Genomic DNA, 25024 nt, shown 5'->3' with positions numbered 1-25024 from the left:
AATCTAACTTAAACTAACTTATGCTAAGGACGACACACACACCCGTGCCCGAGGGAGGACTCGAACCTCCGACGGGGGAAAGCCGCGCAGACCGTGACGAGACTGTGCAGCTACCCGGCGTGGCTAGAGATAAAATGGCTTCCAGCACAGAGACTGGTGCACAGAGCTGCAGTAAACGAGTCTTAGTATCGAAGAGGACAGCAACAACAGGAGTGACAAGATGGAATCGCGTGGCACGCGCACCTGATCTTGAAGACGAGTTGCCCGAGGCGTCCGGCAGTGAGGTTCTTCTCGTTGGTCTCGAGCTCCTCCTTACTGGGCGTGCTGGGCTTGTCTCTGAGCGTCTCGTCCTCGGTGTGGTACTCGGTTAGCGGTAGAGTCGCCGGCGTCAGTGGCTGCTGCTGCTGCTGCTGCTGCTGTTGTGGCTGTTGAGGGGGCTGCGGCTGGTCAGGGGAGAGCGTCTTGCCCGGCTGCTGCTGCGGAGTCTGCAGGCCAGACGTCGGGGATGAGGCAGCGCTCTGGCCAGACTGCAACAAAGAGAGTACTATGATGGTGACCAGAGTGCAAGAAAGACCGTCTCACATTGCTGTAGAGTTGGCACAGGAAAACATGGCCGGAGGGCATGAGTGGGGAGAGCAGCAATGGTGGTGGGGGTTACAGGCAGGCGCTGTAGGAGAAATGCCGAGTGTTGGAGGGCATGTGTCGTCGTAAACTGAAGCCTATACTCACATTTTTTGTAAACATCAAGTGGAGCCCATCCACGTTCACACTTGCAAAAAATCAAATGGCTCTGAGCACTATGGGACTTACCATCCATCTGAGGTCCTCAGTCCCCTAGACTTAGACCCACTTAAACCTAACTAACCTTAGGACACCATGCCCGAGACAGGATTCGAACCTGCGACCGTAGCAGCAGCGCGGTTCCGGACTGAAGCGCCTAGAACCGCTCGACCACAGCGGACGGCTCATACTTGCATGGTGACCATACAAATATATGTGTCACCTCTGCTTAGGTTAGCATCCAAAAAGAATTATGCTGAAAATGCAACAACAGCAGCGGCGATTTATTTTCACCTGGACTGTTAACCATCTGTAACTTTCAGAGGAGCGTCAAGAGTGGCCTAAACATTTGTCTTATTGACCATGTTAAAATTTGCTTCTTTTGCAAAAACACAGCAGAGTTTCACAGTGTCACCTCACTGACGTATTCTGCAGGTGCATTGCAAGAGAATTCTGAAACAGTGGGTTATTAAGTTTATTAAGTGCGGAATTGAGAAAAAGTGAGGTCAGTAGCTTATGAAATAGCACACCGTAGGAACAAAATAACCGTGTAATACGAGGGTAATCCCAAAGTAAGATCTCCTATTTTTTTATAAGTACAGAACTCTGTTTGTGTGGTAGTTGGTCATACTGTTATCAAGAGTGCTTCACGCGCTGTGTGTAAACATGTGCACGCAGCGCTTGGGCGCTCAGTCTTGGCTTGGCAGCCGTTGAGAATGGAGCTGCCGTTTTGTTACCGCCAAGTGCCAATTGCGCGCAGTTATTCGGTTTTTGAACGCAAAGGGCACTGCGCCGATTGAAATCCATCGCCAATTGACGGAAGTGTATGGTGAGTCGTGCATGGATGTCAAAAATGTTCCTAAGTGGTGTAGAGAGTTTGCAGCTGGTCGGACCGAAATTCACGACGAACAAAGGAGCGGGAGACCGTCAATTTCTGAGGAGACAGTGTTGAAGATTGAGCAAAGCATGTGTGAAGATCGGCGGATCATCCTGGATGACCTCTGCACGTTGGTTCCTGGGGTTTCCCGAAGCACCGCTCACAGAATTTTAAAGGAAACATTGAACTACCGAAAGGTGTGCTCAAGATAGGTGCCACGCATGCTGACTGAGGACCACATGCAGCAACGAGTTGGTGCTTCCCGCGCATTTCTTCACCGCCTTGCAGCCGAACAGGACAACTTTCTGGATTCAATTGCGACGGGTGACGAAACCTGGGCATACCACTTTAGACCTGAGACCAAGCAACAATAACGCCAGTGGCGGCATCCTTCTTCGCCAAAACCGCGAAATTCAAACAAACACAGTCTGCCGGTAAAGTCACGACAACCGTTTTTTGGGATCGGAAAGGGGTATTGTTTGTCGACGTTATGCCCACTGGGAGCACAATTAACGCTGACAGGTACTATGAGACTGAAAAAAAAACAAACGGGCAATTCAGAATCGGAGAAGAGGAATGTAGAGCAAGGGCGTTCACATTCTCAATGACAACGCTTGCCCACAAATCGCTTGGCAAACCGTTGCTCTCCTGCGACAGTTTCAGGGGAACATAATCACCCACCCACCCTATAGTCCTGACTTGGCGCCCAGTGACTATCAAGTCCTGTTCCCTAGGTTAAAAGAACCTTTGGCCCGAAAGCGATTCAGCTCCGACGACGAGGTGAAACAAGAGGCTCATAACTTTCAGAACAGCATGGTGGCGAGCTGGTAAGACATGGGCATACAAAAACTGCCACAGCATCTACAAAAATGCATCGACAGAAATGGTGATTATATCGAAAAATAGCTAAATGTTCAAGCTGTAAACTGATGTAGAAATAAACAGGTCTATGTACTTATTAAAAAAATAGGAGACTTTACTTTTGGGATTACCTTCGTATCTTCACTTATGTTGTTTCATAACCCACAGCATTTCTCGTTTCGCCGGCCGAAGTGGCCGTGCGGTTAAAGGCGCTGCAGTCTGGAACCGCAAGACCGCTACGGTCGCAGGTTCGAATCCTGCCTCGGGCATGGATGTTTGTGATGTCCTTAGGTTAGTTCGGTTTAACTAGTTCTAAGTTCTAGGGGACTAATGACCTCAGCAGTTGAGTCCCATAGTGCTCAGAGCCATTTGAACCATTTTTGAACCATTTCTCGTTTCGTTGGCTACCGATGGCCCTTAAAAATTACATTCTTTCATCGAAAAAGTCTGTATTTAGTGGAAAAACAGGGTAGATAATGAAATTTTGCATAATAAACGTATGGCGAAATACTCTCCTCTTTGCATGCTGTCATTTGCCAACATCTCATTCCGATATCTCAAACCGTTTATGAAACATGAGGAATGTTGTGGATATTTCACTCTGGCTTTATCGTTGGCGTGGCGCGATTGCAAATGAGTGTGCTACATCAGATAAATTTTTTAGAGATTGGTGACAGAGAGAGGCCTCCACCCAACTCTAAAGAAAAGTTCAAATGCTATCTAAATTTCATATGCAGCAACATATTATGTAATATGCACCAAACGCAAAATCATAGTGATTCCTATTTTTCATTGTGAAGTTTCTCGAATTTCATACAGTGACTTGTTTCCATGTAAATATCACAATAACTACGACCATTAACGAAATGAAAGGTCGCTGGTCTCATGGACCTATTCTGCTCCACAGGCCACACGCCACACCCTTGTAAATTAAAAGAGCGCAGTCGTGGAGCAGCGAGGACGCCTGTAGTTGTACCAATTTGTTGATACACAGTAATTTAGTTTAGTTTTTGTTTCTCACGTATTTCCACGAGAAAGTGAATTGATCGTATTTTACACATAGTGTTTACTAATTTACTCTACCAAGCTTTTTACGTAAATTTTAGTGTACATCTGGGTGAGGCAGAAGAGCCACATTACATTATTCTGTTTAAATCTCGTGTTTGAACACAGCGTATGATTTAGAACAGTGCGTTAGAGTTAGTAGGAGCCTTTGTGTGAGCAGAGTTTCTGGTAAAAAGTAAGTGTCGATATGTTCATTTTCAGCAGAGAAATTTATTTCTGTTTTAAGAGCCAGCGGATCTTGGGATCTTAGACTGTAGTGAGAACTCGGTACAGCAGATGTCTAAAGTATGTTGTAATGGTGTATAATATTTACCCCGAGGCAAATTGATGCACATCAACTCCACGACGCCATGCTTAAACCCGTTGTATAGTAAAACAATTTTTTATGTTTCCTGAAAAATTGACCTTCTAGGACATGGCTCCTTTTCTGACTCACCGATTCAATTTTGTTTCGATCACGAAACTGAATTACTTTTAAAAGAACGTTACTATTATCAATGGTTCGTACGACTGTGATACTGATTCCGTAAGCTACCAGTTAGCAATGATGTGTGCACTGTGTGGTGGAGGTTATAGTTTGTGAAACGAATATAGGAATATCTTCCTCAGATAGGTCACCCACTACAAACACATACCCTGTACTTTGTACCCTATACCTATGACAGTAAAACATATCACTTACGCTGAAATGTCCACTAAAATGCGTTTTCCCACTTGTAGGTAGTTTTCACAGTAAACTAGAAACTGCTGCATTATTCTCTTCGCAACAATATACCAACTAATCCACACAAAAACACAAAAGTAGCTATGTAATGGCTACTACACTGGTGTAGGGCCTGTGAAGTGTTATTATTAATACTCCTGGCAGTCGTGAGACGGAAGCTGTAGCCAGCCTGAAGGCTTCCAGCATCTGTCATTTTAGAAATAACGATTCTAGCAGTCAATTTGTTTACAAACAGTATAGCTTGGTTGATTTTAAACTGGGGTGCAGGGTGTGAGTGAAGCGAGTATCGGCAGGCAGAGGAGTGGTGCAGAGACAGCATATTTTGTTGTTAAGTCTCTACCCACAATGTTGATATTACTTTATTTCCTGAGAAGCAGATGTAGACAGCATCTATGACACTGACACTGATACTCTTCATCATTGTATAACGAAGGGTTCTTAGAAATAAGCAGTAGGCCTACCAAACGTATTATTCACTCATTAATTAGTGCTTTAATAAAACACCCACAAAATGCTAAATATCATTTACCTTTCATCATTTTACGATATTGCAGAGCCTGTGTTCTTATAAAGAACAATGCGGATACGCATCATAGCGGAAGGAACACCGGATCGTTTTTCCTAACAGAAGAGAATTCGAAACCAGAACAGCTGTTAGCATGAGCGACATAAAAGTAATCTTAGGTGTTGCGAAACAACTCAAATCGCTTAAGAAAGGCAAGTCTTCCGGTCCAAGATGGTATACCGATAAGGTTCCTCTCAGAGTATGCAGACACAATAGCCCCTTTCTTAGCAATCATATACAACCGCTCACTTGACGAAAGGTCTGTTCCTAAAGACTGGAAAGTGGCACAGGTCACACCAATATTCAAGAAGGGAAATAGGAGTAACCCATTGAATTATAGACCCATATTACTGACCTCAATTTGCAGTAGGATTTTGGAGCATATATTCGAACATTATGAATCACCTTGAAGAAAATGACTTACTGATACAGAACCAACACGGATTCAGAAAATATCGTTCTTGTGCAAAACAGCTCTTTACTCCCATGATGTAATGAGTGCTGTCGACAAGGGATCTCAGATCGATTCCATATTCCTAGATTTCCAGAAGGCTTTCGATACCGTTCCTCACAAGCGACTATTAATCAAATTGCGTGAATATGGAGTATCGTCTCAGTTGTGTGACTGGATTCGTGATTTCTTCTCAGAGAGGTCACAGTTCGTAGTGATATGCGGTAAATCATCAAGTAGAACAGAAGTGATATCTGGCGTTCCGCAACGTAGTGATCCCGTTTCATATAAATGATCTAGGTGATAATCTGAGCAGCCCCCTTAGATTGTTTGCAGATGACGCTGTAATTTACCGTCTAGTAAAATCATCAGACGATCAATTCCAATTACAGAATGACCTAGAGAGAATTTCTGTGTGGTGCGAAAAGTGGCAATTAGCACTAAACAAAGAAAAGTGCGAGGTCATCCACATGGGTACTAAAATAAATCCGATAAGTTTTGGGTATACGATAAATCGCACAAATCTAAGGGCTGTCAATTCGACTAAATACCTAGGAATTACAATTACGAGCAACTTAAATTGGGAAGACCACATAGATAATATTGTGGGGAAGGTGAAACAAAGACTGCGCTTTGTTGGCAGAACACTTAGAAGATGCGACAAACCCACTAAAGAGACAGCCTACATCACACTTGACCGTCCTCTGCTGGAATACTGCTGCGCGGTATGGGATCCTCACCAGGTAGGATTGACGGAGGACATCGAAAAGTGAAAAGAAGGGCAGCCCGTTTCGTGTTATCGCGCAATAGGGGTGAGAGTGTCACTGATATGATATGCGAGTTGGGGTGGCAGTCACTGAAACAAAGTCGGTTTTCTTTGCGGTGAGATCTATGTACGAAATTTCAATCACCAACTTTCTCTTCCGAATGCGTAAATATTTTGTTGACCCCCACCTACGTAGGGAGAAATGATCATCATAATAAAATAAGAGAAATCAGAGCTCGAACGGAAAGATTTAGGTGTTCCTTTTTCCCACGCGCCATTCGAGAGTGGAATTATAGAGAAGTAGTATGAAAATGGTTCGATGAAACCTCTGCCAGGCACTTAAGTGTGAATTGCAGAGTAACCATGCAGATGTAGACAACAAAGGCACTGCAATATCGTATTTATCCTCCGACAGCAGGCAGAGACTTTCAATTAAAATGTCCTTCCTTTACGAGAATTACATACTGAGTATACGAGTACAGATTGTAGTGCAGGAACGGCAACCTTTGAAGTTTTGTTCTGGCCGTGAGTCGTGCACGGACGGATGCGCCCTCCTCCTCGCGACATCAGTTTCCTGCTCTTTTCGGTGGTATTAATGTTAATTTTTTTAAAAAGATAAATAAATAAATAAACCTCTATTCCATGTTCCATACGCTTTCATACAATGAAGGCTTTCACGACCGGATGTTTCAGCTGCCGAGAATTCTTCCGGGTTGTTTGGCCGTGACCTATGGAACTCTTCTATCCCTGACGTTTCGTCCAAAGCTACGTTGGACATCTTCGGAGGAGCTCTTGGATGTGCTGAGTCTTGCCGACTTTCGAGTCTGACGTCGAAGAACGGCCTAAATACCGTGGAAAGTGGGCGTGGTCTGGATTCCACGTGACAGCAGAGATGAACCTTGTCAAGGATAAAATATAAATATCGATCATATTACGTCAAAGATAAAAACTTCTCATCGATTCTGTAGCGCCACTGTCCATATATCGCTGAGTTTCATAGCTTCTTCTTTCCTGTCAAAATTATTACTATGTTTATATGTTTCGATGGCTTATCTATATAGCCGTGGTTAATAGTTCGTCATAGTACATAAAACTTCAGGTTCCGAAAATTTAACTACGTGATCACCCGACTGAAGAGCATGTTCTGCCACGGCTGACTTGTCTGTTTTCCCTGGTCGGCAAAGACTTTTATGTTCCTTCAACCGTGTATTCACACTTCTCTTTGTAGTTCCAATGTAGACCCTACCACATGTACACGGAATCTTGTATACAACACTTGCAGACAGAGGGGGACGTTTATCCTTAACGGAACGAAGTGCTTGGCCTATTTTCTTAGTCGGTCTGAAAATCGGTCGAACATTATGTTTTCTTAAAACCTTGCCGATTTGATCCGTTACTTTTTTGATGAAAGGTAGAGAAACCGTGTTCTTCCATCGCTGTGTCCTATCGTTGTCGTTATGCCTCCTGTTATTCGGTCGCAAAATTCCATTTATTTTCTTACTAGAGTACCCATTCTTCTCAAAAGCCTGCCTTAGATGTTTTAACGCGGCGTCCATGTATTTCGGCGCACAAATTCTTTTAGCTCCACCCACTAGACTTTTAATTACACCTGTTTTCTGTTGTGGATGATGTTTGGAATCCATATGCAAGTATCTGTCGGTATGTGTAACTTTCCGAAAGACTTTGTTTCAAGCTACCATCAGTGTGTCTCATAACGAAGACGTCCAAAAGGATATTGCATTGTCTTTCTCCATTTCGTGGTAAACTGGATTTTAGGATTTATATTATTTAAATAACAAAAGAATTCCTCTAAAGCGTTTTTGCCATGTGACTAAACCACAAATGTATCATCCACGTATCGATACCATCGACATGGTTTCTTATTCGCTTTTTCTAGAGCTAATTGTTCGAATTTTTCCATGTAAAAATTGGTGATCGTAGGACTCAATGTGTTACCCATGGCCACGCCATCAACCTGCTCATAAAACTCATCCTCCCACTGGAACTGACTAGAGGTGAGACAGTCTCTGAAAAGAGCAGTCAAATCTGCTGGCAAAACATCCGCTATGTAAACCATAACTTCGTTAAGCGGTATCATCGTAAATAAAGACACTATGTCAAAACTGACAAGAATATCCTCAGGAGCCAAAGTTAGTCCCTTCAGTTTCTAATGAAATGGTTCAAATGGCTCTGAGCACTATGGGACTCAACTGCTGAGGTCATAAGTCCCCTAGAACTTAGAACTACTTAAACCTAACTAACCTAAGGACAACACACACATCCATGCCCGAGGCAGGATTCGAACCTGCGACCGTAGCGGTCGCGCGGTTCCAGACTGTAGCGCCAGAACCGCTCGGCCACCAGCGGCCGGCTTCTAATGAAATGACATGAGTCTTTTACATGAGTCAGTTCGGCCAATATGTAAACATGATACCAGATATCTTGCTATTTGGTACGTTGGGGAATTAATAGCACTGACAATGGATCTCAGAGGAAGGTTCATCTTATGAACTTTAGGTAGGCCTTGAAGTCTGAGACACATAGCTTCACTCCTCAACAAACCTTTCTTCTCCTCCTTTTTAATTGAAATATATGACTTTATCAGCGTATTTGTTTTCCTCAATATGCTAGCTGTAGGGTCTTTCTTAAGTTTATTATATTGTCCTGACGTTAAAAGATCCCAAATCTTACTCCTATAATCCTCTTTATTCATAACAACAGTAGCATTGCCTTTGTCAGATGGGAGAGCCACTATCCCTTCGTCTGGATTTAAATCTCTTTCCTTCGTTCCTGGGTGTTGGGAAGCGATATGGTGGCCAGGCTGTGGGTTGTGAACCCTGCCCATTTTGGCCCCACCCCTACCTTTGGACGCCAAGAAGGATCCCTTGGAAAAAAAAGACAGCCAATATACCCAAAGCGGTTAAGACGACCGACGCGTAAAGCGGGAATCCCAGGTTCGAGTCCTACTTCGGCACAAATTTTCACTGACGTTGGTGCCTTATACAGCTGATCGTTGTTTGTATTCTCTACTGCAAATAATTTCCTGTATTTCATGGTTTTAAAAAAAAGTGTTCTAAGAAAAATGTTTTTCATTCTGATGTTCACTTAGGTGTTAATGTTGATAATCGTGGTGGGGAGTGAGAGACGGAGTGGTACTATGTAATGTCTGATCGCACTCAGGGGTAATGGTATCAGGAAGACTGGAAACCATTGGTCTAATATGTGTACCAAATTCATGATAGTGTTCGTTCGTCATTCCTGACAATTGACCTTTTATCGCTACAGCAATCAAGCGGGGGATATTAAAAAGAACAGCACACCTGTAGAAAGTTATCCGAAGAAAAGAAACACTACCAAATTTGTGAATTTAAGGCGAAATAGAAGAAGAATTTAGCGAAGTAATGAATATTACATTAATGGAAGATGAATGTTAGCTAAAAAGAAAAGTGGTCCCTTAATAAATTGTGCAGCAGCTCCGCGCGCAAGATAGAAGACCGCGTATATATATATATATCTCGCTTAATTAAAGAAATGAAACAGCAGAAAAATTGCAACAGCAGAAAGTTAATTTCGCAATTTAGAGCTAACGGCTCATGTATAAGTTATGAGAGCCAGAAGTCGTGAGCAATGTATATAAAACGAATAAGCTGCGACCTGAGTCAGTGAAATATCGCGGAAAGTGTCTGTTTGGAGAATGGTGCAGCTCATATATAAACACGACTCTCCTCGATAATTATCGGTCACGAGTTCCCTGATCAACTGCTGAAACACATCGCTCACTACACAGTCGTCTCCTTGTCGATGGCCACAGATACGATCGCATTGAACCAATCAGTATTGGTCCTGAAGAATACGCAGCAAAGATTGTCACTGATGTTTCCACCGATTGTTTCGTTACATTTTTCCGCGCAGCTATCCTCAAATTAAATAGTATCTCATTTGTCGAGATCCGTGTCCTGCAATTGCGTTTAACTTTCCTTCCTCACATAAATTATACATGAGTCGGTGCCCGTACATTATGGAATTAACTTTCTACTGCAGCAGTTTTTCTGTCCATTTTTCTTTTCTCTAGCTACTAAATATATACAGGCTGATTGAAGAAGGTATGCAAATATTTTAATATGTTATTCTAAAAGTAAAACTAAAGAAAAAAGTTCGTATAAACATAGGTCCGCAAATGTTTGGTTACGGTGTTACGGCTAATGAAAGATTTTGCCTGAAATTTGGAAACTTCGCTAATACGAAGCAATCGCATAACGTACGAGGTTAAAGTAAAGCACGATTTCCATTTATTTAGTTGTTACTGATTTGGCGAATCTAATAAAACATGTCCATGTCTGAAGTAGTTTTCCAGAACATCACAGCATAAAAAAACTAAGAAACACGACAAACAACATGTTACATACTGATTCTCGGTCGGAAATGAACAATAAACAGAAAAATAAAGTAACATTTTGCTGTTTGTAGATGACAAGCTGTAGACTCCGATAGGCCTAAGGCTACTAGCATAACTATCCAGTAGCTCCATGTGAGGTGTGTAAACAAATGTGTACATCCATTTTATTTCCAAATGTGCTATAAAACTAGAAAATTTAGACATATCGTAAATAAACAACGTACAGTGCCTCAGCTCATAGATACATGTCTCAGCAGAGTACCGTATGCAAACCAACGTAAACACGTTTGAGAAAAATCGCTCATTTTACAAGCGCAAATATTTTGAACCAAATGTGTCTTTAAAGGTTAACACGTAACAATTTTGCAGAGGGAAAATAAACCCACTGAAGACACAAAAAGTGCCGAAACATGTCTAGGTTAAAACAAAACTGCAAAGGTTTGTTGCATAAGGCGGATTTCCTCTCCAGTTTTCTTAGCAAGCACGGAAATAAGAACTGCAACATTCACAAGACGATTATTGAATAGAGTATTGGCAAGAGTTTCTCGACTGCAACACTTTGAAATTTGGGTGGAAAATTTGTTTCTAGGTACATGGCTATGTTGTAGCTTGTAACAGTTTTTCACGTTGTGAAAATCCTTACTTTTCGGGCGTAATTTTGTAATTTCAGATCAAGATTGTAGTACCCATAAAGTGAATGCTGTCATTTGAGAATAGAATGAATAACCATGTTGAACTCCTATTACAGTAGTGGCTGAGGCAAAAATCTGAAAAGTGTTTCAAGGTACAATATCCCCCCCCCCCTCTCTCTCATTAAAGTCCACATAGTGAGAAAAGACTTCTTACAACTGCCAAGGCCGTTTTAGATTTCAACCGATGACTGCAAAAGGCTGCCGTTAGTACTGACTAAAGACCACAGTCATCTGTAGGTTCGGTAACTAGAAACGAAAACAAAATAAAAAAAAAATGGTTCAAATGGCTCTGAGCACTATGGGACTCAACTGCTGAGGTCATTAGTCCCCTAGAACTTAGAACTAGTTAAACCTAACTAACCTAAGGACATCACAAACATCCATGCCCGAGGCAGGATTCGAACCTGCGACCGTAGCGGTCTTGCGGTTCCAGACTGCAGCGCCTTTAACCGCACGGCCACTTCGGCCGGCGAAAACAAAATCATATTACACGATTAGTCCTAACAAATGTATGAGGTAGCCATACAACATCCGCTTTAACTGCGACAGATTTTCTCTCGCTGCATGGACTGTAGCGTGGTCCCAGTGGAGGTACTAGGCCATTCCGTTTCTTTCTCTTTGAAGTGGTTTGCCAAGCCTAATCATATGTGGAATATACGTACATTACGTACAGACACTGTTCTTTCTTCATACATATGAGATCTATCATCCCTTCGACGTTTTCCTAATTTTTCCTAAGTATATTATGTCTAACTTATGATGACGTACCCTGACAATATAAGTATCCGCCTTCATGTTTCAGTTTATTGTAAGGTGCGACATGATCCAGAGTGGCATGGAGAACCCACCCAGCGCGACGATGTGTTCCTTGATTTCAGGAGTGATTTTGATTCACTTCTGCAGTGTCGTTTAATGAACACACTACGAGAGTACTGAACACTGGACTAGATTTGTGACTAGTTTCACGAGTTTCTGGCAGACCAGACAGAACTTAGCATTTCTCTCTTAATAGGACCAGACTGTCAGATGTAACAATAAATTAGAGAGTACTCGAGGAGCAGATTTCATTGAATATACACTGATAAGCCAAAACATTATGAGCACCTGTTTAATATTTTGTTCGTCCGTCTTTGGAACGAAATACGTCACTGATTCTGCGTATCAGGGTCCCACAGTATGTTGATAAGTTTGTGGAGGTATGTGGCGTTAGATGTTTCTAAAAGGAACTCGTGAAACTTCGGTTACACGATAAATCAGTCTAATCTAAAAGCCGTAAATTCAACTAAATACCTAGGTATTACAATTACGAACAACTTAAATTGGAAAGAACACATAGAAAATGTTGTGGGGAAGGCTAACCAAAGGCTGCGTTTTATTGGCAGGACACCTAGAAAATGTAACAGACCTACTAAGGAGACTGCCTCTTTTGGAATACTGCTTCGCGGTGTGGGATCCTTACCAGATAGGACTGACGGAGTACATCGAAAAAGTTCAAAGAAAGGCAGCACGTTTTGTATTATCGCGAAATATGGGAGAGAGTGTCACAGAAATGATACAGGATTTGGGCTGGAAATCATTAAAAAAAAGCGTTTTTCGTTGCGACGGAATCTTCTCACGAAATTCCAATCACCAACTTTCTCCTCCGAATGCTAAAACATTTTGTTGACACCGACCTACATAGGGAGGAACGATCACCAAGATAAAATAAGGGAAATCAGATCTCGTACAGAAAGATATAGGTGTTCATTCTTTCGGCGCGCTATACGAGATTGGAATAATAGAGAATTGTGAAGGTGCTTCGATGAACCCTCTGCCAGGCACTTAAATGTGATTTGTACAGTATCCATGTAGATGTAGATGTCTACGCACGGCTCATGTTATTCGTTTAAACAACGGGCCGCTGATTTCCGTACGCGGTGATGGTGACCGATAACGACCCATATGAGTTGCATAGGATTTATGTCAGGCGAATTTGGTCGCTGAGACATCAATGTGAGTTCACTATAATGCTCAGCAAATCACTCACGATTGGTCAGGTCCTTGCAGTTGACTCCCGGCGTAAATAAGTGTAACGTAATTTACATGAAGTTGCATTACTGTTCGATTACACAAGTAGTGACAAATCACTGCAAACAGTCACATGTGTAAAATACCTAAGAGCATTCGTCCAGGGCAAAGTGAAAGGGAACTATCCTACAGAGCGTATGTAGGGAAAGGAAATGCCACGTAGCAGTTCACTGGAGGAATCCTAAGGGAATGTAAATATCCACGAAATAAATGATTTATAAATCACTTGTTGGATAGATCGTTGAGTATTGCGCGCTGCTGTGGACCTTTATCATGTAGAAGTTGAAAAATGTTTACACTCCCTTCAGAATGGAAAAGCAGCAGGATTAGACGGGATTTATCCGGAACTGCGACCCGGCTACAAAACAATGGTTGGCATTGTTTTTTAGTAGCATATTGGAATCAGGGAACTTTCCCGCAATATTCAAGAAGACCAAAATCATCGCTGTCTTGAAGCCAGGAAAAGATAGAAACTTACCTCAAAGTATCGACCAATAGCCTTGCTTTCTGTCACGTACAAACTTTTGGAAAGGCTGATACTGAATAGAATAGCACCTGCAATCACCGGGATTCTGCCCCGGTCGTGATTGCCGTGATCAAGTCCTTTCACTGACCACTTTTGTGGAAGATGGTTTTGAGAAGAAGCTGAAGAGCGTCTCTGTCTTCCCTGATCTCACGGCAGCTTACGACACCATTTGGAAGGAAGGTCTTTTATTAAAACTTGTCAAGGTCCCCTGTGTGAAGATATCAACTTTAATTGAAAATATGCTAAGTAAGAGACTAATTCAAGTTTACTCAGAAAACAGCAGAAGCCGATTCCGCAAATTGGGTAATGGTCTACCACAAGGTTCGATCCTCTCTCCAGCACTTTTCAATTTATGCACTCATGATCTGCCTAACGCACACTCTTCCGCAAATTCATATATGCGGATAATATCAACGCAGTAATTTTGCAGAAGCAGAGAATGTCCTTAACCAAGACCTCGTACTCCTGGATGAATACTTTAAGAAATGGCGTTTGAAACCGAACCCTCACAAAAGTGAGGTATCTCACCGGGACAATAGGCTCTCAAATTACCAACCAAGAGTCAACTTTAGAGGAGAAGCATTACAGTTCAATGGCACGTCTACATACCTGGGTATGACTTTGGGAAGGACCCTGACATATAAAGCCCAATTACGTAAACTGCTGCAAAACTGAAGAGCCGTAATAATTTTCTTCAGCGTCTAGTTGGTACATCATGGGGAGCTGACGCCAACACATTGAGAACATCTGCTCTAGCACCAGTCTATTCCTCAGCAGAGTGCTGCTCTGCAGTATGGCTTAATAGCTGCCATACTCACCTTGTGGACACTCAACTTCGTCACACTACGCGTATCATAACTGGAACATTACTTGCTACTCCAGTCCAATGGCTCCCGGTGTTACGTAACATATCACCTCCTCACATCAGAAGACAAGAACATCTTGGTCATCTGTGGTCAAGAATACTGAATAACTCGACACTCCCAGTTCACGAAGATGTGAGACAGCTAGAATCATCCAGGTTGAAAACCCATAAACCAGCATGTGAAACGGCCATGGAATTGTTAAGCAAGCATTTCGATCCCAAAGACAGCTGGCGGAAAGAATGGACATCTTCTACTGCACAGGGCATCTTGAAAGTTGAAGATCCATCAGTAAGGCTCAATGGTTTCAGCTTGCCAAGATACACTTGGAGCAGGCTTGACCGTTTCAGATGTGGTGTGGGAAGAAGTGCTTTGATTCTTTATAAATGGGGTTGGGTGGCCACCCCATACTGTGACTGTGCTGACGTTCCACAAACAATGAAGAATATAGCAGTGGACTGCCCCCTCTGTGCCTTCCCTGGCAATCTAGTGGATTCGAACCTGGTTACTTCTGAAGTGGTGGATTGGGTCAATGGCTTAGATATAAAGATCTAAACTGTATTTTAATGTGTCTGTGGTATTGTATTTTATGTGTTATTGCGATTGTTATGTATCACACGCTAAGTAATAATAATGTTGTTGTTGTTGTGGTCTTCAGTCCTGAGACTGGTTTGATGCAGCTCTCCATGCTACTCTATCCTGTGCAAGCTTCTTCATCTCCCAGTACCTACTGCAACCTACATCCTTCTGAATCTGCTAACTGTATTCATCTCTTGGTCTCCCTCTACGATTTTTACCCTCCACGCTGCCCTCCAATGCTAAATTTGTGATCCGTTGATGCCTCAAAACATGTCCTACCAACCGATCCCTTCTTCTAGTCAAGTTGTGCCACAAACTTCTCTTCTCCCCAATCCTATTCGATACCTCCTCATTAGTTACGTGATCTACCCACCTTAACTTCAGCATTCTTCTGTAGCACCACATTTCGAAAGCTTCTATTCTCTTCTTGTCCAAACTAGTTATCGTCCATGTTTCACTTCCATACATGGCTACACTCCATACAAATACTTTCAGAAACGACTTCCTGACACTTAAATCTATACTCGACGTTAACAAATTTCTCTTCTTCAGAAACGATTTCCTTGCCATTGCCAGTCTACATTTTATATCCTCTCTACTTCGACCATCATCAGTTATTTTGCTCCCCAAATAGCAAAACTCCTTTACTACTTTAAGTGTCTCATTTCCTAATCTAATCCCCTCAGCATCACTCGACTTAATTCGACTACATTCCATTATCCTCGTTTTGCTTTTGTTGATGTTCATCTTATATCCTCCTTTCAAGACACTGTCCATTCCGTTCAACTGCTCTTCCAAGTCCTTTGCTGTCTCTGACATAATTACAATGTCATCGACGAACCTCAAAGTTTTTACTTCTTCTCCATGAATTTTAATACCTACTCCGAATTTTTCTTTTGTTTCCTTTACTGCTTGCTCAATATACAGATTGAATAACATCGGGGAGAGGCTACAACCCTGTCTCACTTCTTTCCCAACCACTGCTTCCCTTTCATGCCCCTCGACTCTTATAACTGCCACCTGGTTTCTGTACAAATTGTAAATAGCCTTTCGCTCCCTGTATTTTACCCCAGCCACCTTCAGAATTTGAAAGAGAGTATTCCAGTTAACATTGTCAGAAGCTTTCTCTAAGTCTACAAATGCTAGAAACGTAGGTTTGCCTTTTCTTAATCTTTCTTCTAAGATAAGTCGTAAGGTTAGTATTGCCTCACGTGTTCCAACCTTTCTACGGAATCCAAACTGATCTTCCCCGAGGTCCGCTTCTACCAGTTTTTCCATTCGTCTGTAAAGAATTCGCGTTAGTATTTTGCAGCTGTGACTTATTAAACTGATAGTTCGGTAATTTTCACATCTGTCAACACCTGCTTTCTTTGGGATTGGAATTATTATATTCTTCTTGAAGTCTGAGGGTATTTGCCTGACTCATACATCTTGCTCACCAGATGGTAGAGTTTTGTCAGGACTGGCTCTCCCAAGGCCGTCAGTAGTTCCAATGGAATGTTGTCTACTCCGGGGGCCTTGTTTCGACTCAGGTCTTTCAGTGCTCTGTCAAACTCTTCACGCAGTATCTTATCTCCCATTTCATCTTCATTTACATCCTCTTCCATTTCCATAATATTGTTCTCAAGTATATCGCCCTTGTATAAACCCTCTATATACTCCTTCCACCTTTCTGCCTTCCCTTCTTTGCTTAGAGCTGGGTTGCCATCTGAGCTCTTGATATTCATACAAGTGGTTCCCTTCTCTCCAAAGGTCTCTTTAATTTTCCTGTAGGCAGTATCTATCTTACCCCTAGTGAGACAAGCCTCTACATCGTTACATTTGTCCTCTAGCCATCCCTGCTTAGCCATTCTGCACTTCCTGTCGATCTCATTTTTGAGACGTTTGTATTCCTTTTTGCCTGCTTCATTTACTGCATTTTTATATTTTCTCCTTTCATCAATTAAATTCAATATTTCTTCTGTTACCCAAGGATTTCTATTAGTCCTCGTCTTTTTACCTACTTGATCCTCTGCTGCCTTCACTACTTCATCCCTCAGAGCTACCCATTCTTCTTCTGCTGTATTTCTTTCCCCCATTCCTGTCAATTGTTCCCTTATGCTCTCCCTGAAACTCTCTACAACCTCTGGTTCTTTCAGTTTATCCAGGTCCCATCTCCTTAAATTCCCACCTTTTTGCAGTTTCTTCAGTTTCAATCTGCAGTTCATAACCAATAGATTGTGGTCAGAATCCACATCTGCACCTGGAAATGTCTTAGAATTTAAAACCTGGTTCCTAAATCTCTGTCTTACCATTATATAATCTATCTGATACCTTTTAGTATCTCCAGGATTCTTCCAGGTATACAACCTTCTTTTATGATTCTTGAACGCTAAGTAATAATAATAGACAGAGTAATAGAGAGAGAGAGAGAGAGAGACAGAGAGAGAGACAGAGAAGATCTAGCAGCGAAGCCTTTACTCTTGAAACAATAATCGCGAGAGACTTACGAAGAGGCTCTAGTGGGAGTTTCTAAAAGAGAAAGATCATCATTCGTCAAGGACAAAAGTGCTGTTACAATTCCGTAAGTGTGCGTTCCAAGAAGATCCAGACAATATAGTACTTCCTGCCACATACAGCTCGCGAATTGACAACGACGAGAAAACTGTGAAGCTTAGAGCTCATACGGACGCTCGCCATCATTCGATTTTTTCACACATCATTCGCTAATGTAACAGGATGATGAGGTCCCATACTCCGAGAAGCGTAAGGGACGATGCGGGAAACTCGCACCGCTGTACTAGGCGAGGTCCTAGCGGATGTGGTTTGCCATTGCCTTCCTCCGATCGTAATGGGGATGAATGATGATGATGAAGACGACACAACAACATCCAGTCATCTCGAGGCAAGGAAAATCCCTGACCCCGCCGGGAATCGAACCCGGGACCCCGGGACCACGAGCTGCGGATAATGTAACAGGAAACTAGGGGAATTATAGCAGAAGTATACTCCACCGCATACCGTAAGGTGCGTTACAGTGATTAGATGTAGATTTGAAATGGAATAATAACAATAAAAAAATTACCGCGTGTAGCATTTCGCTTCTCCCACTGTCCTCGGCTAGGACCCACAAAGTGGGTGTGGCCCATTTAATTTTGGAACGCAGTTAAAGCTTTCTGCAGCGATCGTTGCGAGGGGACAGAAGCTGCTGATCGTGCAGGTGTGCAGAAACGAGATGGTGGAGGGGGTGGGACGGAGGAGGGGGTAAGTACGGAGGGGGTCGTTATTACTGCCAGAGATTGAGTCGGCCCTGCCGCTGCCGGCGCTATGGGAAATCGTAAGGATTGTGTTTAATTAAAAACGGAGCGGTGCCGGCGACGGCGTCGTTTTTAATTACGGCGGCGTCGCCTACCGTGACACACGGCCGGTCGCGCAGAAGGCCGACGTCTGTCCTAGTCTGGCCTAACGTCGCTATGGCGTCCACGCCTGCACCTAACGTCTCCTGCACGAGAAACCTGTACGACTGTCATCGGCAGTCATACTGCAGTTGTTGTCGTGAAGTGTCTGTTGTTTTATATTTAGGGTTCCGTACATCAGACTGTAAACGCAGAACCTTTATAAGATCACATTTTTGTCAGTCTGTTTGTCTGTCCGCCTTTTCAAAATCTCTTTTCTGAGCAACAGGTTGACATGTTGTTGTTGTGGTCTTCAGTCCTGAGACTGGTTTGATGCAACTCTCTATGCTTCTATATCCTGTGCAAGCTTCTTCATCTCCCAGTACCTACCGCAACCTCCATCCTTCTAAATCTGCTTAGTGTATTCATCTCTTGGTCTCCCTCTACGATTTTTACCCTCCACACTGCCCTCCTGTACTAAATTGGTGATCCCTTGACGCCTCAGAACATGTCCTACCAACCGATCCCTTCTTCTAGTCAAGTTGTGCCGCAAACTCCTCTTCTCCCCAATTCTATTCAATACCTCCTCATTAGTAATGTAATCTACCCATCTAAACTTCAGCATTCTTCTGTAGCACCACATTTTTCTTCTTGTCCAAATTATTTATCGTCCACGTTCACTTCCATATATGGCTACACTCCATACAAATACTTTCAGAAACGACTTCCTGACACTTAAATATATACTCGATGTTAACAAATTTCACTTCTTCAGAAACGCTTTCCTTGTCATTGCCCGTCTACATTTTATATGCTCTCTATTTCGACCATCATCAGTTATTTTGCTCCCCAAAGAGCAAAACTCATTTACTACTTTAAGCGTCTCGTTTCCTAATCTAATTCCCGCAGCATCACCCGACTTAATTCGACTGCATTCCATTATCCTAGTTTTGATGTTCATCTTATATCCTCCTTTCAAGACACTGTCCATTCCGTTCAACTGCTCTTCCAAGTCCTTTGCTGTCTCTGACAGAATTACAATGTCATCGGCGAACCTCAAAGTTTTTACTTCCTCTCCATGAATTTTAATACCTACTCCGAATTTTTCTTTTGTTTCCTTTACTGCTTGCTCAATATACAGATTGAATAACATCGGGGAGAGGCTACAACCCTGTCTCACTCCTTTCCCAACCACTGCTTCCCTTTCATGCCCCTCGACTCTTATAACTGCCACCTGGTTTCTGTACAAATTGTAAATAGCCTTTCGCTCCCTGTATTTTACCCCTGCCACCTTCAGAATTTGAAAGAGAGTATTCCAGTTAACATTGTCAAAAGCTTTCTCTAAGTTTACAAATGCTAGAAACGTAAGTTTGCCTTTCCTTAATCTATCTGCTAAGATACGTCGTAGGGTCAGTATTGCCTCACGTGTTCCAATATTTCTACGGAATCCAAACTGATCTTCCCCGAGGTCGGCTTCTACCAGTTTTTCCATTCGTCTGTAAAGAATTCGCGTTATTATTTTGCAGCTGTGGCTTATTAAACTGATATTTCGGCAATTTTCACATCTGTCAACACCTGCTTTCTTTGGGATTGGAATTGACATAGCAAGTTGCAATTTATGTCACATATTAAATTCTACGGCTCCTTGCCGAGGTAAAAAAAGTGAAGCTTCGAAGTCAGTGCAATCAAAAGACACGGTCATTTATGTCATATATTTTGATACGCGCAACCTCTGTCATCAAAACGTACAGATCTACAATCATGGCATGTGCCAAGAAGCAAGGTTTCACGCTACAACCAAAGGAAAAAGTCCGAAAATTATTAATCGGTAATTATAGAGTACGAATTTTTTTTTTGTCATTTGTTATCACAATGTTTGTCCGTCCGTCCGTCTGGTAAGACCCCTTTTTCTCAGGAACGGATAAATATATCAAGTTGAAATTAACGTCACACATTGACGTCTACGGCCCGTTGGCAGTGTAAATAAGTGAAGATTCTAAGTCAACGCTGTTTAAAGGTACGTCCATTTATGTCACATATTTTGATACTCGCAAACTCACTCATTAAACCCTATACGACACTTTCCCTTGACATACAGTCATGAAATTTGTCAAGGAGAAAGGTTTCACAGCATAATTAAAGGAAGAAAATGAGAAAATTGTTGATTTGTAACTATATCACACGAAAATCTATCTCTTTTGTGAAAAAACAAATATTTTTATCTTGGTTATCTTTCTGTACAAATATTCAGGTCTTTGTATGTCTACAAATAACTTTCAGACACTGATGACGTACAATACAAGGTAGTCGTTACGTGTGGCACACCAGCAACTAGTAGAGTATTCTATTTCATTTAATTGTGGAATTTTGTACGGAGCACATAAATACGAGGGTTGCCCAGAAAGTAATTTACAAATTGTAAATAGCCTTTCGCTCCCTGTATTTTACCCCTGCCACCTTCAGAATTTGAAAGAGAGTATTCCAGTTAACATTGTCAAAAGCTTTCTCTAAGTTTACAAATGCTAGAAACGTAAGTTTGCCTTTCCTTAATCTATCTGCTAAGATACGTCGTAGGGTCAGTATTGCCTCACGTGTTCCAATATTTCTACGGAATCCAAACTGATCTTCCCCGAGGTCGGCTTCTACCAGTTTTTCCATTCGTCTGTAAAGAATTCGCGTTATTATTTTGCAGCTGTGGCTTATTAAACTGATATTTCGGCAATTTTCACATCTGTCAACACCTGCTTTCTTTGGGATTGGAATTGACATAGCAAGTTGCAATTTATGTCACATATTAAATTCTACGGCTCCTTGCCGAGGTAAAAAAAGTGAAGCTTCGAAGTCAGTGCAATCAAAAGACACGGTCATTTATGTCATATATTTTGATACGCGCAACCTCTGTCATCAAAACGTACAGATCTACAATCATGGCATGTGCCAAGAAGCAAGGTTTCACGCTACAACCAAAGGAAAAAGTCCGAAAATTATTAATCGGTAATTATAGAGTACGAAATTTTTTTTTGTCATTTGTTATCACAATGTTTGTCCGTCCGTCCGTCTGGTAAGACCCCTTTTTCTCAGGAACGGATAAATATATCAAGTTGAAATTAACGTCACACATTGACGTCTACGGCCCGTTGGCAGTGTAAATAAGTGAAGATTCTAAGTCAACGCTGTTTAAAGGTACGTCCATTTATGTCACATATTTTGATACTCGCAAACTCACTCATTAAACCCTATACGACACTTTCCCTTGACATACAGTCATGAAATTTGTCAAGGAGAAAGGTTTCACAGCATAATTAAAGGAAGAAAATGAGAAAATTGTTGATTTGTAACTATATCACACGAAAATCTATCTCTTTTGTGAAAAAACAAATATTTTTATCTTGGTTATCTTTCTGTACAAATATTCAGGTCTTTGTATGTCTACAAATAACTTTCAGACACTGATGACGTACAATACAAGGTAGTCGTTACGTGTGGCACACCAGCAACTAGTAGAGTATTCTATTTCATTTAATTGTGGAATTTTGTACGGAGCACATAAATACGAGGGTTGCCCAGAAAGTAATGAACTGAATTTTTTTCTTCAACAACACTACCCTGGGGAACACCAGAAATCACTTGTTTCGCTCGATGATTTTCTGTCAGTTACTACGAGCGTTACGTCGCTGGCAGGAAACCACGGATTCAGTCACATAACTGAGACGATATTCGATAAGCAAGCAGTTTCGCTAGAAGCCGCTTGTGTGGTACAGTGTCTAAAGCCTTTTGGAAATCTAGAAATGCGGAGTCAATTTGAAGTCCCTTGTCAATTGCAATCAACACTTCCTGTGTGTAAAGAGCTAGTTGTGTTTCACCAGAATGATGTTTTCTAAATCCGTGTTGATTGTGAGTCGATAGACCGTTCTGTTCGAGGTAATTCATATTGTTCGAAGACAATATATGCTACAAAATCCTGCTGCATATCGACGTTAATGATATGGTCCCTTAATTTAGTGGATTACTCCTACTACCTTTCTTGAACACTGGAGTGGCTTGTGCAACGTTCCGGTCTTTCGGTGCGGATCTTTCGTCGAGCGAACTGTTGTATATGATTGTTAAGTACGGAGCTATTGTATCAGCATACTCCGAAAGGAATCTGGTTGGTATATGGTCGGGGTCGGAAGACTTGCTTTTATTAAATGATTTAAGTTGCTTCACTACTACGAGGATATCTACTTCAAAAGTACCCATGTTGACAGCTTGATTCGAATTCTGAAATATTTACTTCGTCTTATTTGGTGAAGGAACTTCGGGAGGCTTTGTTGAGCCTCTGCCGTCGATAGTATTCCCATTGCTGTCGCGCAGAGAAGACATTGATTATGTCCAGCCGCTAGCATACTTTATATACGACCAGAGTCTCTATGGATGTTCTGCCAGGTTTCGAGACAAACTTTTGTTGTGGAAACTCCTGTCATTGAAGTCAGAGCTAAATTCCGAGCTTCTGTAGAAGATCGCCAATCCTGGGGATTTTGCGTTCGTTTAAATTTAACATTGTCTTTTCGTTGCTTCTGCAAAAGTGTTCTGACACGTTTTGTGTACCATGGGGGATCAGCTCCGTCATTCGTTAATTTATTTGGTATAAATCTCTCAATTGCTATCGATACTATTTCTTTGAATTCAAGCCACATCTGATCTACACCTACATTGTTAATTTGGATGGAGTGGAGACTGTCTCTCAGGAATGCGTCAAGTGAATTTTTGTCTGCTTTCTTGAATGGGTATATTTTTTATTTAATTTTGGAGGTTTGGGGGTTACAACATTCAATCTCGCTACGACAATCCTGTGTTTGCTAATCCCTGTACCCGTCTAGACATTGGTAATCCAATTTGATACTAGAGTTATAAGCTGGACACATTTTTTCGTCTGCGAGAGAGCTGAACGCTGTATGCATTGCGGCATTTACTCCGTGAAATGACAATATACCAAAAACGAACTGAGATCGATTTACTTAAGTGTGAGAGCTTGGACTGGATGGCCGATGTCAGTACGACTAGATTTTTTCGTAAAGCCCGGCAGTTGTCATTCCTAGAATTTAATTTCCTTTTGTTTCATATAATTACTGTGAGCTAATCGTCAATTCCAAAAGGTATGTTGGAATTCTCATATTTTAGATCGAACTATACTGGAGAGCCAAAAAAATGGTACACCTGCCTAATATCGTGTAGGGCTCCCCCGAGCACGCAGAAGTGCCGCAACACGACCTGACATGGACTCAACTAATGTCTCAAGGAGTGCTGCAGAGAACTGACACCAGGAATCATCCAGCGTTGTCCATAAATCCGTAAGAGTACGAGGGGGTGGAAACCTCTTCTGATCAGCACATGGCAAGGCATCCCAGATAGGCTCAATAATGTCCATGTCTGAGGAGTTCGGTGGCCAGCGGAAGTGTTTAAACCCTGAAGAGCGTTCATGGAGCCACTCTGTAGCAATTCTGGACGTGTAAGGTGTCGCATTGTCCTGTTGGAATTTCCCAAGTCCGTCGGAAAGCACAATGGACATGAGTGAATGTGGGTGATCAGACAGTATGCTTACGTACGTGTCACCTGTCAGAGTCGTATCTAGACATATCAGGGGTCCCACATCACTCCAACTTTACACGCCCCACACCATTACAGTGTCTCCACCAGCTTGGACAGTCACCTGCTCCGTGCCTGTATACGTCCATCCGCTCGATACAATATGAAACGACACTCGTCCGATTAGACAACATGTTTCCAGTCATCGGCAGTCCAATGTCGACGTTGACGGGCCCAGGCGAGGTGTAAAGCTTTGTGTCGTGCAGTCAGCAAGAGTACACGAGTGGGCCTTCGCCTCCGAAATCCCATATCGATGATGTTTCGTTGAATGGTTCGTACGCTGACACTTGTCGATGGCCCAGCATTGAAATGTGCAGCAATCTGCGGAAAATTTGCACTTCTGCCCCGTTGCACTATTCTCTTCAGTAGTCATTGGTCCCGTTCTTGCAAGATCTTTCTCCAGCCGCAGCGATATCGGAGATTTGATGTTTTACCGAATTCCTGATATTCACAATACACTCATGAAATGATTGTACGGGAAAATCCTCACTTCATCGCTATCTCGGAGGTGGTATGTCCCATCGCTCGTGCGCTGACTGTAACACCACGTTCAAACTCACTTAAAACTTGATAATCTGCCATTGTAGCAGCAGTAGCCGATCTAACAAGTGCGCCAGACACTTGTCTTATATAGGCGTTGCCGACGGAAGCGCCGTATTCTGCCTGTTTATATATCTCTGTATTTGAATACGCATGCCTAAACCAGTTTCTTTGGCGCTTCAGAGTACGGGTGTCCTACATAGTTCGGCCATTCGTAGATCGTGCAAGTCGAGGAAGAATGAATGGATAGTTAGAATCTGCAGACACTTTCAT

The 25024-nt window shown here is 42.3% G+C and overlaps 1 protein-coding gene across 1 annotated transcript in view; it reads right to left on the bottom strand.

Moving 5' to 3' along the window:
* LOC126199616 (synaptotagmin-11) overlaps positions 1-25024 on the bottom strand; it is a 181757-nt gene that overhangs the window by 55571 nt on the left and 101162 nt on the right. Inside the window, exon 4 of the mRNA XM_049936544.1 lies at positions 244-527. Coding sequence (XP_049792501.1) covers positions 244-527 — 284 coding nt within the window. The remainder of the gene's footprint in view (positions 1-243; positions 528-25024) is intronic.

This window comes from Schistocerca nitens, chromosome 8 (assembly GCF_023898315.1).
Source record: "Schistocerca nitens isolate TAMUIC-IGC-003100 chromosome 8, iqSchNite1.1, whole genome shotgun sequence".
Lineage (NCBI taxonomy): Eukaryota > Metazoa > Arthropoda > Insecta > Orthoptera > Acrididae > Schistocerca > Schistocerca nitens.
Note: the sequence above shows the minus strand (reverse complement) of the source record. Positions and strands in the feature narration are given on the sequence as shown.